This window comes from Gracilinanus agilis, chromosome 1, assembly GCF_016433145.1.
Source record: "Gracilinanus agilis isolate LMUSP501 chromosome 1, AgileGrace, whole genome shotgun sequence".
In the NCBI taxonomy this organism is placed as follows: domain Eukaryota; kingdom Metazoa; phylum Chordata; class Mammalia; order Didelphimorphia; family Didelphidae; genus Gracilinanus; species Gracilinanus agilis.
The window spans coordinates 638,417,254-638,436,155 of record NC_058130.1 but is presented as its reverse complement, the minus strand read 5'-3'; the positions used below and the strand labels follow the sequence as shown (position 1 = coordinate 638,436,155).

General features: G+C 34.8%; 1 protein-coding gene across 3 annotated transcripts in view; it reads right to left on the bottom strand.

The window, feature by feature from the left end:
- VPS13B (vacuolar protein sorting 13 homolog B) overlaps positions 1–18,902 on the bottom strand; it is a 1,074,400-nt gene that overhangs the window by 922,671 nt on the left and 132,827 nt on the right. For all 3 annotated transcript variants that reach the window (XM_044668639.1, XM_044668631.1, XM_044668624.1), the window contains exon 15: positions 11,168–11,292. In XM_044668639.1, the coding sequence (XP_044524574.1) occupies positions 11,168–11,292 (125 nt within the window). The remainder of the gene's footprint in view (positions 1–11,167; positions 11,293–18,902) is intronic.

Sequence of the window (18,902 nt, the reverse complement as noted above, 5' to 3'; positions counted from 1 at the left end):
GCGGGGGGGGGGTTGAAGGGGAAAGGAGGAGCATGAATCATGTAACCATGTTAAAAATGAATATTAATAAATGTAAAAAAAAAAAAAAAGAAATGAAAAAAAAAAAAAAACCACAAAAAAAAAAAAAGAAAAACTGGGATTTTTGGCATCCATCACTACCTCACAAATAAAAGGAGAAATGGAGACAGTCAAATTTTATATTGTCAAACTCAAAGATCACTGCAGACAGCCATGACAACCATGACATTGAAAGGCACTTGCTCCTTGGAAGGAAAGTAACTGAGAAACAGATTTAGAACTGATATAAAGAAAAACTTCCTAACAACTAGAGCTATTAAAAAATAAAATAGTATCTTTTACATAGAAATGGATTCTTAGATATTTTCAATGGCTTGATGACAAAATGTTATATTTGGGGTAGAATAGATTCTTTTTCAGGTATAAACTGCACAAAGTGGTCTATGGGGCCCAAACCCTGGCCTTCTGTAATTCTAATTATGAGATTTTTGAGGGACATAGTTCATACTATGATGACTGAATGGGTACCATTCATTCTTAATGAATTTCTTTATAGTTTATGTGAATTTTCAACATAGTAGAATGATACTGCAAGATCCATTTTTGAACAGCTCCAATTGTGATACTGTATAATGTTATATTGCTCCACTGGAACCTGGAAGTGGCTTATATTTGCTTATATTTAAGACATATCCTATGAATTATAAAATTGTGTGTGCATAATACAAAATTTCCAAAAGTAAAATGAAAGAAAACTATTTTTCATTGAATTAATCTTATTTCTTATTTAATAACATGTCTAGTGCTCTTTTGTACCTCCAGTATGAAATAAAAAATGAGAAAAGTCAGACACAGAAAAACATACTTCACTAAAATTTCATTTGATCTTAGTATTCTATTTTTCTTTGAATATTTTCACTTGCCATGTAAGCTGTCAATTCTAAACAAAATAAATGTCAAAAAATAGTAAAAAGCACTACAATTTATGAAGAACTAGCAAATTTTTCACATGACTAGGACTGTAAAAAACAAAAGCCTCACTATTCCTTTTCTATATCCTTTGAAATGTTTCCCCAGGGAATACTAGTAGTCTATCCTTGTTTCAATTCCTCTGCCACAAATTCTAATATGGAGTGGCAAAGGCCAATCATTTCTATCCCATCACCCAATTGATTCTTCTTGGTGAAAATAAAATCCAAAATAATGGTTCCCCTCACTGATCCATCTAACTTTGAAAAATTAAATTATCATTTAAAATATATCCATAAATGATTAGGTTTTTTTTTGCTTTTGAGAGAGAATTATGAAAAATAAGAAAATTTCATGACATCTTTACAAGAGGGAGCAGCTAGGTGGCACAGTGGATAAGGTGGCAGATATGGAGTCAAAATTTATCTTCCTGAGTTCAAATCTAGCCTAATACATTTACTATATGGTCACTTAACTGTTTGCCTCAGTTGCCTCATCTGTAAAATGACCTTGAATAGGAAATAGCAAAGCACTTTGGTATCTTTGAAAAGTAAACTTCATATAGAGTCACTGAAGAGTCTGGCATGACTGACATAACAATTTATGTTACTTCCCAAACTCAACTTTCCCCTCCTCTAAGAAGTTGTAGCAGAATTCTTTGATACTGTCACTTAAGGCTGTGCTGCTATTAAGATTCATCCAAATGTACTCCAGCATGCTTTCTCCACTGATTTCTTATATTTCTTTTCCTCTGTATACTAAAGGCTACTAGGTGGTGCAATGGAGACAGCACTGAGCTGGAAATATGGAAAGAATGGAATTCAAATCAGAAACTTACTAAGAAAGTCTAACTAGTTTTTTAATATCTTTTTAACTTTGCATTTAAGCACTCAAAAAAAAAGAACATTTCCATAAACAGGGAAACACAAAGATTATGAAACCATGAATCTCTGTTATATGCCACTTGTTTTGTTTTTACATATATGATTTTCCATTACTTTCAAAACTGACTCACTTCGGTTCTGGGTTAAGATGGTGGCAGAGTAAAAAGCAGCTCTTAACCTCTCCTGACCGAAACATACAGGACTCCTCAAGGGGACATAAAAACAAACCCAGATGAACAGAGGGGCCCCACAACAGGGCTCAGCGTGGAAGGTACGTGGAATCAGGACATTTCCATGCTATAAAGGGGTGAAACAGATCTCACTAACTCTCGAGCTGAGCAACCCACCACACCCCCTCCACCTACAACGCCAAAGACAGCTAAAAAGAAATAGAGCAAGTTTGGGGCACCCATTGAGTCATTGGCAGCTCCAGGGCCTATTCCTGAGAGCAGCAAGATTTAGGACCCCAAAAAGCTAAAGAACGCGCACAGACTCTGAGCGCGGACACTTAGCGCAGGCGCAGGCGGAGACGCGGGTAGAGGCAAACACAGGCGAGAGGGAAGGCTCTGAAACCCTATGTGGGGAACCAGTGCAGACGGGTATACGACTGTGGAAGCAGCGCCCTGAGACTTGTAAGGGAACCTCTGGCAGAGGATCAAGGAAGGGGGTCCACCAGGGGGCTTGACCTTGAGAACAGCCAGACCTCAGACCTCAGGACCCAAAAGACCGCAGACAGACCCTGAGCGCGAGGATAAAGCTGAGAAGCTGCTGGGCTAATGATGGCTACCCAGAATCAGGAAGTTCAGGAGAGAAAGAATAACAACGAGAAAAAGAAATCTTTAACTCTCGACAACTTCTACACAGAGAAAATCCAGACAAACGAGCAAACAGAGGAAGAGAACAAACAAGCATCCGGATCCTCCCAAAATAATGAAAACTGTTCACAAGCACTTGAAGAGTTCAAAACTGAGATGATGAGAAAGTTGGAAAAGATTTGGTTAGAGAAATGGGAAATAGCTCAAAAGGAAATCGGGCAAGAAAATAACAGTTTAAAAGGCAGAATTTTGCAATTGGAAAGTGAGGCTCAGAAATCAAATGAACTGATAAGCAAATTGAACACCAAAAAAGACCAGATTGAAAAGGAAAACCATTGTCACCTTTATTATTCAACATAGTACTGGGAGCACTGGCAGTGGCAATTATAGAGGAAGAAGAAGTTGAGGGTATCCGGGTAGGCAATGAGGAGGAGACTAAGCTATCACTCTTTGCAGATGATATGATGGTATTGTGTTAGTTAAAATCACCTGGGGTTCTATTTGGAAGGATTGAACCTCAATATAGTGTTTGACAAACTTCTGTGGACCTGTGGGGGTCCTTAAAACTACATTTCCCGTGGTCCAACGGGTTTCATGGGTTTCCTGTTTTGGATGACATATTAAAGGTGAGGACTATTTTAAGTAGGGGGTAGTGACTTGGAACTGCCTCTTTTGTTACCTGAGCTTGAGGAGAGAGGAAGGTAAATGGCTGAGGTGAGGTTGGAATAGGTTTTTCTTACAGGCGCGTGGTCAGTTTATCTCTATCAGCATGGCTTTTATTAAAATACTATTCTCCCTTTTGATCTCGGCCCTCATCATTTTTAATCATAACAGTATACTTGAGAAATCCTAGACAATCAACTAAGAAGCTTATAGAAATGATCTGCAACTTTGGCAAAGTTGCAGGATACAAAATAAATGCACATAAATCATCAGCATTTCTATACATTTCCAACACTTTAGAGCAGCAAGAAGTAGAAAGAGAAACACCATTTAAAATCACCCTAGACAATATAAAATACTTAGGAATCTATCTACCAAAACAAACACAGCAATTATATGAAAACAACTACAAAACACTTTTCAAACAAATAAAACTGGATCTAAACAATTGGAAAGCCATTGATTGCTCATGGGTAGGTCAAGCTAACATAATAAAAATGACCATTCTACCCAAATTAATTTACCTATTTAGCGCCATACCTATCAAGCTACCAAAAAACTTCTTTACTGAATTAGAAAAAACTATAACAAATTTCATTTGGAATAACAAAAGATCAAGAATATCAAGGGAAATAATGAAAAAAAAATGTGAAGGAAGGGGGCCTAGCAATACCAGATATTAAACTACACTATAAAGCAGCGGTCATCAAAACAATATGGTACTGGTAAGAGACAGAGAGGAGGATCAGTGGAATAGACTTGGGGTAAATGACATCAGCAAGGCAGTGTATGATAAACCCGAAGAGCCCAACTTTTGGGACAGGAATCCACTATTTGACAAAAACTGCTGGGAAATTTGGAAAACAATATGGGAGAGATTAGGTCTAGATCAACATCTCACACCCTACCCCAAGATAAATTCAGAATGGGTGAATGACTTGAATATAAAGAAGGAAACTGTAAGTAAATTAAGTGAACACAGAATATTATACTTGTCAGATCTCTCGGAAAGGAAAGACTTTAAAACCAAGCAAGACTTAGAGAAAATTACAAAATGTAAATTAAATGGTTTTGATTATATTAAACTAAAAAGCTTTTGTACAAACAAAAACAATGTAGTCAAAATCAGAAGGGAAACAACAAATTGGGAAAAATCTTTATAACGAAAAACTCTGACCGGGGGCTAATTACTCAAATATACAGAGTTAAAGCAATTTTATAAAAAATCAAGCCATTCCCCAATTGATAAATGGGCAAGAGACATGAATAGGCAATTTTCAGGTAAAGAAATCAAAAGTATCAATAAGTACATGAGAAAGTGTTCCAAATCTCTAATAATTAGAGAAATGCACATCAAAACAACTCTGAGGTATCACCTCACACCTAGCAGATTGGCTAAAATGAAAGAAGGGGAGAGTAATGAATGCTGGAGGGGATGTGGCAAAATTGGGACATTAATGCATTGCTGGTGGAGTTGTGAACTGATCCAACCATTCTGGCTGGCAATTTGGAATCATGCTCAAAGGGCTATAAAAAAATGCCTTCCCTTTGATCCAGCCATACCATTGTTGGGTTTGTACCCCAAAGAGATCATAGATAAACAGACTTGTATGAAAATATTTATAGCTGCACTTTTTGTGGTGGCAAAAAACTGGAAAAGGAGGGTTTACCCTTCAATTGGGGAATGGCTGAACAAATTATGGTATATGCGGGTGATGGAATACTATTGTGCTAAAAGGAATAATAAACTGGGGCAGCTGGGTAGCTCAGTGGAGTGAGAGTCAGGCCTAGAGACAGGAGGTCCTAGGTTCAAACCCGGCCTCAGCCACTTCCCAGCTGTGTGACCCTGGGCAAGTCACTTGACCCCCATTGCCCACCCTTACCAATCTTCCACCTATGAGACAATACACCGAAGTACAAGGGTTTAAAAAAATAAATAAATAAATAAATGAAAAGTAAATAAAAAATAAAAAGAATAATAAACTGGTGGAGTTCCAGGTGAACTGGAAAGACCTCCAGGAACTGATGCAGAGCGAAAGGAGTAGAGCCAGAAGAACATTGTACACAGAGACTGATATACTATGGTAAAATTGAATGCAATCGACTTCTGTACCAGCAGCAATGCAATGACCCAGGACAATTCTGAGGGATTTATGGTAAAGAACGCTACCCACATTCAGAGGAAGGACTGCAGGAGAGGAAACATATAAGAAAAACAACTGCTTGAACGCATGGGTTGGGGTGGACATGATTCGGGGATGTAGACTCGAAACTACCACACCAATGCAACTATCAACAGTTTGGAAATAGTTCTTGATCAAGGACACATGACAAAACCAGTGGAAATGTGCGTCGGCCATGGGTGGGGGGAGTGCGGGGGGTGAAGGGGAAAGTAGGAGCATGAATCATGTAACCATGTTAAAAATAAATATTAATAAATGTTTAAATAAAAAAATTGTGTATTTTTTAAAAACTGACTCACTTCTCTGTTTCCTTAAGAAATGCCTTTTGTCTTTGGACATAATTCCAAATTGCCTTCCAGAATGGTTAGGACCAGTTCACAGCTTCACCAGAAATGCATTAGTGTCCTAATCTGATAAGTGTGAGGTGGTACATACTTCAGAGTTGTCCTAATTTGCATTTCTCTAATGAAGAGTGATTTAGAACATTTTTTCATGGTTATTGATAGCTTTGATCTCTTCATCTGAAAATTGCCTATTCATATCCTTTGACCATTTATCAACTGGGGAATAACTTGGATTCTTATAAATTTGACTTAGTTCTTTATATATTTGAGAAATGAGACCTTTATCAGAAGAATTTTTAATAGATTTACCCTCAAGTTTGTTGTGCTGTAAGGAATGATGAGCAAGATGATTTCAGAAAGAACTGGAAAGACCTACATGAACTGATGCAGAGTGAAATAAGCAGAACCAGGAAAACATCATAAATAGTAACAGCAATGTTGTGGAATGATCACCTCTGAAAGACTTAGCTACTAAAAGCAATATAATGATCTTGAACAATTCTAAGGGATTTATCATAAAGAATGCTATCCACCTCCATAGAAAAAACTGTTTCAGTAGGAATGCAGGTGAAAGCATATTATTATCACATGTTTATTTGGATATATGTTTAGGGATTGGGGTTTTATAAGATTATTCACTAATAAAAATGAATAGTATTGACTCCAAGACGGAAGGTAAGGGTTTAAACAAAATATATATGTATCATAGTCTAATCCAATTCCTTTTCCCATCTTTTCTCTTCATTTCTACTGCATATGAAAGTACATCTGTCACTATGATGGTTTTATTTTCTTTATTTGTGAAATTAATTTGTAATAAAAATATTTGAAGATTTTTTTTCTATCTTTTGACAACTATGCTATTACAGGACTAGTCTCAAAGCTTTATTTACATTGCTCAGAAAACTTCCTTTGAGTTGATCTTGCATTCCAATACTCATCTGTCTAATACAGTGGAACTATCCACAATCTTCCACTATCCTTTTCCATAATATTTTACAAGAAGTATTATATTTTGAACTGGTGTTGCCCTAGGTGGACACATATCTTAACTCAATTATTTATTGACTAAGGTACCTTTTAAGGTCCTCATTATGGAGATTTACATTGGTTGAACTGCTGCATGAAATTAAGAAATTATTGTTCGCATGATCAATAGTTTTTAATCAGGTTATAATGGGGGTGCTTTAACTGAGCACCATATATTTTTCTCAATTTTAATCTATCTTTTAGGATCAGAGATTTAGATCTAGAAGAGATCTGATAGGTCATCTAGTGCAACCTCCACTCTTTTTTTCTTAAAAAGACAATGAAACCCATACTGGTAAATAACTTGACCAAAATCTTATAGGGGCAGAACTGGTTTCAAACTCAGGTCTTTGGACTTCATATCTAGCACTCTTTTGTCCAATATCATGGACTCAAATTTATAGTAATTTTGACCTCTAATAACTCTGTGATCAGTTTGCCTCCTTCCACATATTTTGTATATAGCAGGCTACATATCATCTCTTCTAGCATGAGTTCCTTGAGACTAGCATATAACAAATGCTTGCTGACTTGATATGACTACCTGAATACTACGATGATGATGACGACAATGACAATGATGACGACTACCACCACCATCACCACTACCACCACCACCATTACTACTACAACCAGGATAAAATATAAAAAAATATAAATTCCTTTATTTGACATTCAATGGCCATCATAATCTAGCCCAATTTTCTTTCCCAGGTTTATTTTCCATGTTACGTCCCACCATGTCAATTACCATCCAGTGAAATTGGCCCTCTTGTTTGGCTTTTTCTCTTTCTTAGCGCCATTCATTCTATTCCCCTGTCTTTGTATTGCCTGTCCTCTCATGCCATTTCTTCCTCATGCCTATTTCTCAGACTCTAAAGTTTCCATGAAGATTTAAGCACCACCTTCTACAGTAAACATTTTCTGCTTTCTCCAATTCCTGGTGCCTTTTCCCATTCCATCATCCCGTATTTATTTTATATCATTTTTATATGCTTATAATAAAAGCATACTTTTTCCCTTAAAGCTAAGCTCTGTAGGGACAGAAACTATTTCCACTTTTATCTTTGTATCCTCAGCACAGTATCTGAAAAAAAAATCAGGCACCTAATAAATGTTTAGTCATTAATTAATTGATCAGATCATATAATATATTAGTTTTTAAAATTTCAAATCATAAGTGTCAGTTGTTGTTCTTATTGTTAATAAAAGTATTAAGATTAAAATTGCTCCCTTCCCTCCCCCGCCCCAAAAAAAGCAATCACAAGATCAAAGATTTAGAGCTAGAAGAGATCTTTGAGGTCATCTGCTCAACTGTCTTATTTTACAGATTAGGAAACTGAGACACGGAGATATATCTAGAACTCAACCTGCTGTATACTGCTTCCTCTTAAGATAAACTTCATTTCAACAAAGGTTAAAGACTAACAAAATTTCCACTTTGTATTTACATTGATTGTCAGTATTAACTATATCCTTCCCAAAATACATCAATTATTCATCTAAAAGTTATCAATCTGATAAGAAACACTGAATGAATAAAAGAATCATGAATCTCATGCTTTTTATATTTTAAATTTGTGTAGCAGAATTTGTACTCAAAATTAAGACAATTATATTAACAGACTATTTGATTTCTAAGTTTTAAAATCATAAGGGCTTGTTGACTTTTAGTAAGATAACATATTATGCTATCAACATTTATTTCATAAAAATGAAAATTTAAGTTGGAAAAAATTAACTGACTTACAGTGTTAGTCAACCATATATAAACAAACCAACCAATAATTTTAGGGGGAAAAGTCACAATTATTAGCTAAAACTAGGCAGGAGGGGAAAAATGACCAAAATCTAGTATTATACATAATTAACATGACAGTGTGAAATTATTATTTCGTAACTAAAAAAAAATGAAGGCTATTTTAATGATTTATGTCAGAAATAAAGCTGAGATTTTCACTGCTAACTCAAAACATACTACCTAAGGGATTCCATAACAGTCCATAAAATGTCTTTATTTTTAAAAGCTATTGCCTGTGTTATATATTTTCTCTCAAGAAATAGAAGAACATATGTAGCATCAGATGTGTGTACTTTAAGAAACTCTGGAATGTGAAATCTAAAAATCCAAATAAAGCAGGTGGTATAACTTGTGAGAGGGGTGGGAAAAAGGTAGGGCCACGGGAGAAGAATGATTTGAAGTTTAATGACATTACCAGGCTACCTTACAGAACTAATTCTCACTCACTGAATGACTTCAATGCAGCTCTCAGTTCTTGTGCTGACTTCGATTTACTCCAAGTGCTATTTGATGTGTTTCATCTGGTGTTTTATTCACTTCAAACTACACTTCATTTAACTGAGTTGTTATGTCATTGTTTTCTAGCTATTATCTTCAAAATCAGTGTTGTTAGTTTATAAACTATGTTGTTGTAATAATATTATTGAGGAAAAACAAAATTTTAAAGATATTAAAGAGCAATGTTTGTAAAATAGGGGTTAAAATTATTCTTGGTGTAATTTTGAGGTAGTCATTTACAAAAATAATCATCCAAATATCTGCCTCAAAGTCAATTACATTCTGGGAATTTAAAACGCAAATTTTTAATTTATTAACAAGTTTTTAAAGATTTTATGGAAGAATACTCTTATTGACAAGTACTTGAATCATATTCCATTCCTTATCTTCATTTGGCACTAAAGTTTGCAAAACATTAGGCATTTTCTGTTTTTTGTCTCATATAAATAATAAAGTTTATTTTAAATCCTCAGAGGCACAATAATTATCACATAAGCATTATATTTTTAAATAATAAAGGCCTATAAAAGATACTTAATTTTAAAAACACCACTGATGTGCATATGGAAAAAGCAATGCCACTGCCTTAAAAATAACTCTACCATCTGTGACAGAGTATATTTACTAGTGTAGCTTATAAATATATTTACTGAATAGCTATTTTAGAACATGCTTATTTATTTCTGAATAAACACAATACATGTTCCAAGCCATGTCTTGATAGAGCAAGAGATAATATTTGGCTCATATGAAATATAATATGAGCACTCAAAGATGCAATTAAAAAAAGTAGAACCAGTTTCCACCCTGCATAATGTAAGGCATATGAGGAACAGCGATGAGGAGTGTATAAAATAAAATACTTCAAGAGAGGCTAAATATATCAAAATGTAAAAGGCCAATATATTTTGATAAAATAAAAAGTAGGAGGGGGCTGAAATTTATCAAAATATTAAAAACATGAATTCATAATATTAGGTCTAACAGCTAATTCATGAAATTTTAATATAGAACTAGTGTGGGTACAGAATGGAAATTTCTTAGAAAAGGTACTGTATGTGTGCCACTAAATCACACAACTTCAATAGTGCTATGCTCAGTTATGCACTATTACATAAATTATTTTCCCAAGGGGAGAAAAATGATAACTCTTAAAGAATTAGAATTACTTTTTATAAAACACAATGAAAAACGAGCTTAAAACTTGAACTACCAGTACCTGAGTAATATTTTGCTTATGGAAAAAATATTAAGTTCATTCATTAAGAATATAAAACAAAGATAAATTATCCTTCACATAATTCATGTGTAAAACCAAAAACATGCAACAAATTTTTGCAAATAATTATATGCTCTTGAAGCATATCACAGCTTATAATTATATTTGTTACATATTCAAAAGAATGCTTCATTAGAAAAGGATACAAAATTTTTGTTTACATAGTAACATCATGGCTTATTAATATATGAAAAACAAAATTTTAAATCAAGAAAACCATATTAATGTAGCATAAATTTTACTATTAAATAACAACTGTATTTGAGGAATAATTTAAATAATAATGAAACAGACATGTCAGAAATATTACATTCTGAATACTAATACTACAAGGTTTATCTAGTCAATGAATGAATTATTGAAAGAACTGAATAACTAGTAAAAAGTAACTAATGTTTCTAATATCAGCTAGTAGGTTCCTTATCTTTTAAGCATCCTCTCAAAGTAAGACACAAAAAATAAAATCAAATATAAATTCTGATGCTAACAAAAGGTATCATGTCCCAAAACTTCATTACTAATGAATATGCTTGAAAGATGGGATTGTTTTAAGGTTCTCAGAAAAAAAAGGTGCAAATTTTCCTTGATCTAAAATGATTATTCCTTTGCTTTTCAAAGGCATAATAAGTGAAAGGGAAAATAAGCCATCTCTTAATGTTACATATTTTAATAAATAATACTTACCAACACATGGGGAGTTTCAGTAATTTTCCATAAATAGCAATGCTAAAAGAAGGAATAAGTGGAACAGGTAAGCAGTATGTTCCTTTACTATCCAAAGATGTCAATCCTGCTTGGAAACCAAATATCTAAAACAAAAACAAACCAAAAAAAAAAAAAAGGATTAAAATGTTCATGGAGGAAAAGTTTTAATAAGCACAGGATGAAGCACATCAGATTCAACTTTCTATCTAACAGCTGCACATTAAATATTTTCCAGTGCCTTATCCATTTTCCAAATTATCAAAATATTTTCTTTTGCTCAATTTGACAATTTACTTAAAACAAAAATGATTAGATTTTTAATTAGACAATAATACTTCTATCACACTTCTGAAATGCTCCTTCAAATATATGTTTTGATCTTAAGATTTTATTTTTACATATGTATCACATTTTTAACTATTCATCAATTCCATTTAAATTTTTTCCATCTTCTAAAATATACACATCATTCATTCTATGTCTAAAACCAGCTGACTACATTTTATATTTCATGTCAAGTACATTAGTTATTATTAATCTAGTTTATGATTAAAGCAAATCTGAACAAAATCTTTTAGGGGGCATCTAAAACAAAGCTATTCCTTTCATTTGTATTTCTTTTATCTAAATCATGCACAAAAGACATTTCATGGCATAACGTAAAAATACTGCATTTTGTTTTCACTTTTCCTTTCAATTAATTGTAGGGTTGAGCTCCTCCAACAAACCCAGTAAATTCCACAAAGGGAGCCTTCATGTGTTTACACTTAAAACTAACAGATCATACTAAAAATATTCTAAAGCATTTAATGGAATTCCTGAATGTTAGTTTGACTTTCTGTAAGAAACAAGACAACATGGTATTTTAAGAAAAACACAGCAGAGAATTAAATACAGTTTTTCTGTTCCAATTATTTCATATGAGGTAGATGATAAACATTTCACAATAGAAAAATGGACACACAATTACAGAACACTGATTTACTGCTTCAATATTACTCAAAAAAAATTACAGCCAGGTCATTCTCTTTTACTTACTACTTATAATTTACTCAACATAAAGAACATGCAAAAACCACTATTGGTAATTATTATTAACTATGAAATTCTGTACTGAAACATACAGATCTTAACTTGCTTATAGCCAATTTTCCAAAACACTATTTTAGTAAATATAACATAGTATATATACCTGAACATAGTAAATATTATAAATAGCATCTCTGACTTATAACCATGCTATTCTTTTTAGAAAATCATCATCTCTGAAAGATTTCCCTTTCTTTAAGAAAAATCAATATTCTTAAAATACATTTTCAAGAAAATTGTTGTACTTTTATATCAATTACTGGGTAGAGAATGGGTAGTAGGGGGAGGCTTGGCCTTGCTACATAACAGTGGAAACAAATTCTCTTAAACTTATTCTCTTAACAAAAGTTAAGAGTATTTCTTTTTCACATAAGCCACTCCCCGCAAAAAAAGAGGAAATTTCAGAATCTAATCTCTTCCAAAAATTTACCTCTTCACTAAATGTTAACTACTTGAGTGCTCTCAATTCACATTTTCAATTCAATTCAGTAAAAATTTATTACGATGAAGATGATACTAGGTGCTAAAATTTTCTTCTCCCCACAAGAAAAACATTCACTAGATATCACATTATATTTACTAATGGTATTTACACATAAAGTGAGCTATTCTATATATACTGATAATGAATTATCTACATCATAAGTATTATTTTATATATCAGATAATTGTTTTCTAGCTTTTGGAAATTTTTACCTCATATCTCATACATAGCCAACAATCCATTATTTGACATGAAAAATTCAATGTGTTATTTTATAAGAAATAACTATTTGTTCAAGGATACTATAAAATTTACTTTTAAGAAAGGAGGAGAAAAAATGTAAAAAATATTGTAGATGATTTGGACACAACAGATATCCTCAAGTATTTTTCTTGCCACCAACTGTTGTCTAGTGATGCTTTCAAGGGGATGGAAATAATAATTTTTAATGCAACCAATATATTCTAAAACATTTAATTAGGAATCCTTTTGGAATAAATGTTCCATATACTGCCTAGGGAGAATAATTCTAACACTACTCTTCCTCAGATTTTTGTAAAATACTAAAAAATTACAAAGATATTTTGCATGCTAACGGAAGGTTTGGATGCCTGATTCATAAATCTCTTTTTCAAAACATACCAAATAATTATTCTGCATTATAAAATCGTAGAGAACTACTGGGGCCACTAACAGGTTAAATGACTCACCCACAGTCATAGTACAAGTCCTAAGCCAGATTCTGGAATTGAAACTTCATCCTATCTGAGATTCTCCTCTCAACCATGCATACCTGCTTCTAATGAAAAATTAAAAATCTCAAAAATCAAGCCCAATCTCTTCATTAGGATAGGATAATGGCTCAGCTAGCCAACAGAGTTTGTCCGGGTCATGAATTTTGAGCAGTTCTAAACAAGACTGCAACCATTCAAACCATAAAAAAGAAAAATTGGAAGTATGTGACTACGGCATCAATGTAATTTCATATACATAAAAACGGTTTCTTCTAAACATCAAAGATGATCAATTTTTTAAAATTATGGAGGATTCAGTCTAAAATTTATTCTAGAAAAGATACAATCATTTATTGAAGTCTCGGTCAATAGTAATTTGCCAAATCTAGGCCAGCACAATTGATAGTTTGCCATCACTGGTCTAGGTCCTTGGTTGAGGGTCTCTAGACAGCAAGTACAAGTAGTTCAGTTCCCCAGGCACATGGGGCTAGATTCAAATAATGCTCCACTTCCACATTCACTGCCTTCCTTAGAGTCTCAACAGAAAAGAGCAAAACTTGACCTAAACTTGTCTCAGGATATTTAACATATCATTACCATCCCACTTACATTGTAGTTTGCTACTCCCAAGTAGACAAACAGAGTGAACCATGGGTAACACCACCCACGGCAAAGTGAACTGTGAGTAAAGTGACATCAGTTCCCTGGAGACAAAGGGCAACAACTGCCTAAACAAATGACCCCTTTCTTAGTAACTAATCTATATTAAAACATTGCTGAAAACTCCTTACCCATCTTTTCCTTTTACCTTTTACTCTTTCTCTCTCTGTCTTTCATGCTCTATCTTTACTTATCATACTTCTTTACCGTACCTTATTAACTTACCATACTAGCCATTCTGTTACTATATTCTCTAATAATAATGCTTGTTTCCTCAAAATAGTCCGTTTGAACCATTAATCAATTATTTAGACAAGACCTCAAATAGCGTTAACCACATCAAAAGCTAGATAACTAAAATATAGTTTGCTGTCAGAAAATTTATAGTAATCAATCAAAAAAGCAGTAATTTTTAGGGGATGTTTATGAATTCCATTTTCTATCCTTTCCAGTTTTCCTATACTGGGATATATTCAACATTACTTATTCCCTGCGAAATTTTCATCGATTTATATATGTAAAAGCCATTAATAGCCATCTAGTACAACCATGTTGAAAAGAAATCTCTACTAAAGCATTAATGACACATAGACATCCTGCCACTGTTTGAAAACCTCAAATAAGAGGTAATTCCCTACCTACTAACCCTTTCAATTCATGGAAAGTCAAAACAAAGTGACAAAATGAAGAATTCTTGCCTTCATGTTTCGCAGTCCTCTTTTGGGAAGGAAGACCTATGTGGCAACTACCAATAGTAAGAAGTAAAACGAATTACCAACATTAAAATTTAAAGAATTGCCAGGAGATGTGATTTGCATTGGATCATAATAATCATATGAAGGGGGCAGCTGGGTAGCTCAGTGGATTGAGAGTCAGGCCTAGAGGCGGGAGGTCCTAGGTTCAAATGCGGCCTCAGACACTTCCCAGCAGTGTGACCCTGGGCAAGTCATTTGACCTCCATTGCCCACCCTTACCACTCTTCCACCTAGGAACCAATACACAGAAGTTAAGGGTTTAAAAAAAATAATAATCATATGAAAAATGTAACTGCCTTCACAGTGTAACACAAGGGTGACATACACAGCCAGAACATACCCATACACCCACAAGTGACAGGATACACAGGATAACTGAGAACCTACACAAGGGATGTGGAATATGGGTAAAAACACACTGGTTGATGAATATCAGTTAACAGTTACTGGTCACCACTCAAGCTGGGGAAAGACAAGATTTGAAGGCTATCTTTCTGTGGGTTTGAGGAAGGCACAGGAAGTAAAGTAAAACAGTTAATTAAGAGTTTAAAGTTTAGGTATTGAGGAAAAAGTCAATCTAAAACTACTTGTCTAATGGGTTAGTTCAGAGCTGGAAGGTGGGACAAAACTACCTGTCTCTATCACAGGTTGTCAGGTCAAGCCTGCTAGGTCAGAAGGAGATTGGGTTGTCTCACTGCAGGGTCCTCTTTGGCTCCAGCAATGTTCACAGCTTCCAGGATCCACAACAAATAATCCACAAAAGGGTGAAATCAGGGAGCTGAAGCAGTCTGGTATGTCCACCACAGGCATTAAATGGCTTCAGCAGGAAATAATCACTTTTCTGGGCTCTTCACTTCATGATTCATGATCCCACACCCCACTTTCCTCCTCTCCCCATGCTGACAAGCAATTCCACTGGGTTATATATGTATCATTATTCAAAACCTATTTCCATGTTATTCATAGATGCAGTAGTGATCTTTTAACATCAAAAACCTATCATATTCCTATTGAATTATATGATTGATCATGTGTTTTTCTTTTGCATTTATGTTCCCACAGTTCTTTCTCTGCATGTGGATAGCATTCTTTCTCCTAAGTTCCTCTGGATTGCCCTGCATTGCTGCTAATAGTCCATTACATTCAATTGTGCCATAATATATCAGTCTCTGTGTATAATGTTCTCCTGGTTCTTCTCCTTTCGCTCTGCATCAATTACTGGAGGTCTTTCCAGTTCACATGGAATTCCTCCAGTTCATTATTCCTTTCAGCACAATAGTATTCCATCACTATCAGATACCACAACTTGTTCAGCCATTCCCCAATCAATAAACACCTCCACATTTTTCAAGTTTTTGCCACGATAAATACAAGACTATTCTAAATAGGATTGTTTTAAATGGCAAAGAGAGTATAGAACATGACCCTTATCCAGGACTGATGCCTTCTCTGTAGCACACGATCAAGGAGTGAACTGCAAGATTCTAATATTATTAATAACTTTAGTAAAATTGCAAGATTCAAAATAAATTCACAAAAATCAGCAGCATTTCTAAAAATTAGCAACAAAATCCAGCAGCAAGAGTTAGAAAGAGAAATTCCACTTAAAATCACTCTAAACAATATAAAATGCCTGAGAATATATTTGTCAAGACAAACACAGAAATTATATGAATAAAATTACTAAACACTTTTCACACAAATAAAGTGAAATCTAAACAACAGGAAAAACACTAATTGCTCATGGATAGTACAAAGTAATATAATAAAAATGACAATTCTTTATTGAATGCCATAGCAATCAAACTACCAAACAGTTATTTTAAAGAATAGAAAAAATAACAAAATTCATCTGGAAGACTAAAAGGTAAAGAATATCAAGGTAACTAATGAAAAAAAAAAAAATGTGAAGGAGACCTAGCAGTACCAGACCTCAAATTGTACTATAAAGCAGCAATCATCAAAACAATCTGTACTGGCTAAGGAATATAATGATAGATCAATGAAATAGATTAGATATACAACATATAGGGGTAAATAACCTTAGCAACCTAGTGTTTGATAAACCCAAAGATCCCAGTTTTGGGAATAAGAACTCACTCTTTAACAAAAACTGCTGGGAAGGTTCCGGGTTAAGATGGCGGCAGAGTAAAAAGCAGCTCTTAACCTCTCCTGACCAAAACACACAAGACTCCACAAGGGGACGTAAAAACAAGTCCAGACGAACAGAGGAACCCCACAACAGGGTGCAGCGTGGAAGGTACGTGGAATCGGGACATTTCCATGCTATGAAGGGGTGAAAGAGTTCTCACTAAATCGCGGGCTGAGCAACCACCCCACCCCTACCACACACACCACCTATAGCGCCGAAGTCAGTTAAAAAGAAATAGAGCAAGTTTGGGGCACCCATCGAGTCATTAGCAGCTCCAGGGCCTGTTCCTAAGAGCAGCAAGATCTGGGACCCCAAAAAGCTAAAGAACGCATGCGAACTCTGAGTGCGGGAGCGGCAGAGGTGTGGGAGGAGGCAGACACAGCCACGAGCTAAAGCTCTGAAACCCTGAGTGGGGAACCAGCGTAGACAGGCATACGACTATGGAAGCAGTGCCCTGAGACTTGTAAAGGAACCTCCAGCAGAGGATCAAGCAAGGGGGTCCACCAGGGGGCTTGACCTTAGAAAAAACCAGAACTCAGACCTCAGGAGCCAAAAGACCGCGGACAGACCCCGAGCGCGAGGATAAAGCTGAGAAGCTGCTGGGCTAATGATGGCTACCCAGACTCAGGAAGTTCAGAAGAGAAAGAAAAACAACAAGAAAAAGAAGTCTTTCACACTCGACAACTTTTACACAGAGAAAATCCAGACAACCGAGCAAACAGAGGAGGAGAACAAACAAGCATCCAGACCCTCCTCAAATAAGGAAAACTCTTCACAAGCTATGGAAGAGTTCAAAACTGAGATTCTGAGGAAGATGGAAGAGATCTGGCAAGAAAATAACAGTTTAAAAGGCAGAATTTTGCAATTGGAAAGTGAGGCTCAGAAATCAAATGAACTGATGAGCAAATTGAACCAGATTGAAAAAGAAAACCAAAAGATCATAGCTGAAAACCACTCCCTAAAGGCTAGAATTGAGCAATAAGAAGCTAATGATCTCTCAAGACAACAAGAACAAATAAAACAAAGTCAAAAGACTGAAAAAATAGAAAGAAATATGAAATATCTCAATGAGAGAGAGTGACAGACCAAGAAAACTGGTCTAGAAGAGAAAATTTGAAAATAATTGGTCTTCCAGAAAAACCAGAAATTAAGAGAAACCTGGACTCCATACTAAAAGAAATTATTCAGCAAAATTGCCCTGAAGTCCTACAACAAGAGGGCAATATAGACATTGAAAGGATTCATAGAACACCCACTACATTGGATCCAGAGAAGAAAACGGCCAGAAATATAATTGCCAAATTCAAGAGCTTTCAAGCAAAAGAAAAATTCTTACAAGAAGCCAGAAAGAGACAATTCAAATATCAAGGAACACCAATCAGGATCACATAGGATCTGGCAGCCTCCACGCTAAAAGACCGTAAGGCCAGGAATACAATATTCAGAAAGGCAAGAGAGCTGGGCCTGCAACCACGGACCAACTACCCATCAAAATTGACTATATATTTCTAGGGGAAAGTATGGGCATTCAACAAAATTGAAGAATTCCAAGTATTTGCACAGAAAAGTCCAGGGCTAAATGAAAAGTTTGATATCCAACCACAAAAATCAAGAGAAATAGGAAAAGGTAAATAAGAAACAGAGGGGAAAGAAAGAAAACTTATAATTTTTAAATTTGCCTTTTTAAGGGCCTCAGTAAGATCTAATTATCTGTATTCCTACGTAGAGAAATGTTATGTATAATTCTCTGTAGTGAACTCTATTCACTATTATAGTAATCAGAAGAATAATTCACAGGGTGAGGGTGGAACACTAAATAATCTAAGATGACATGGGGGAT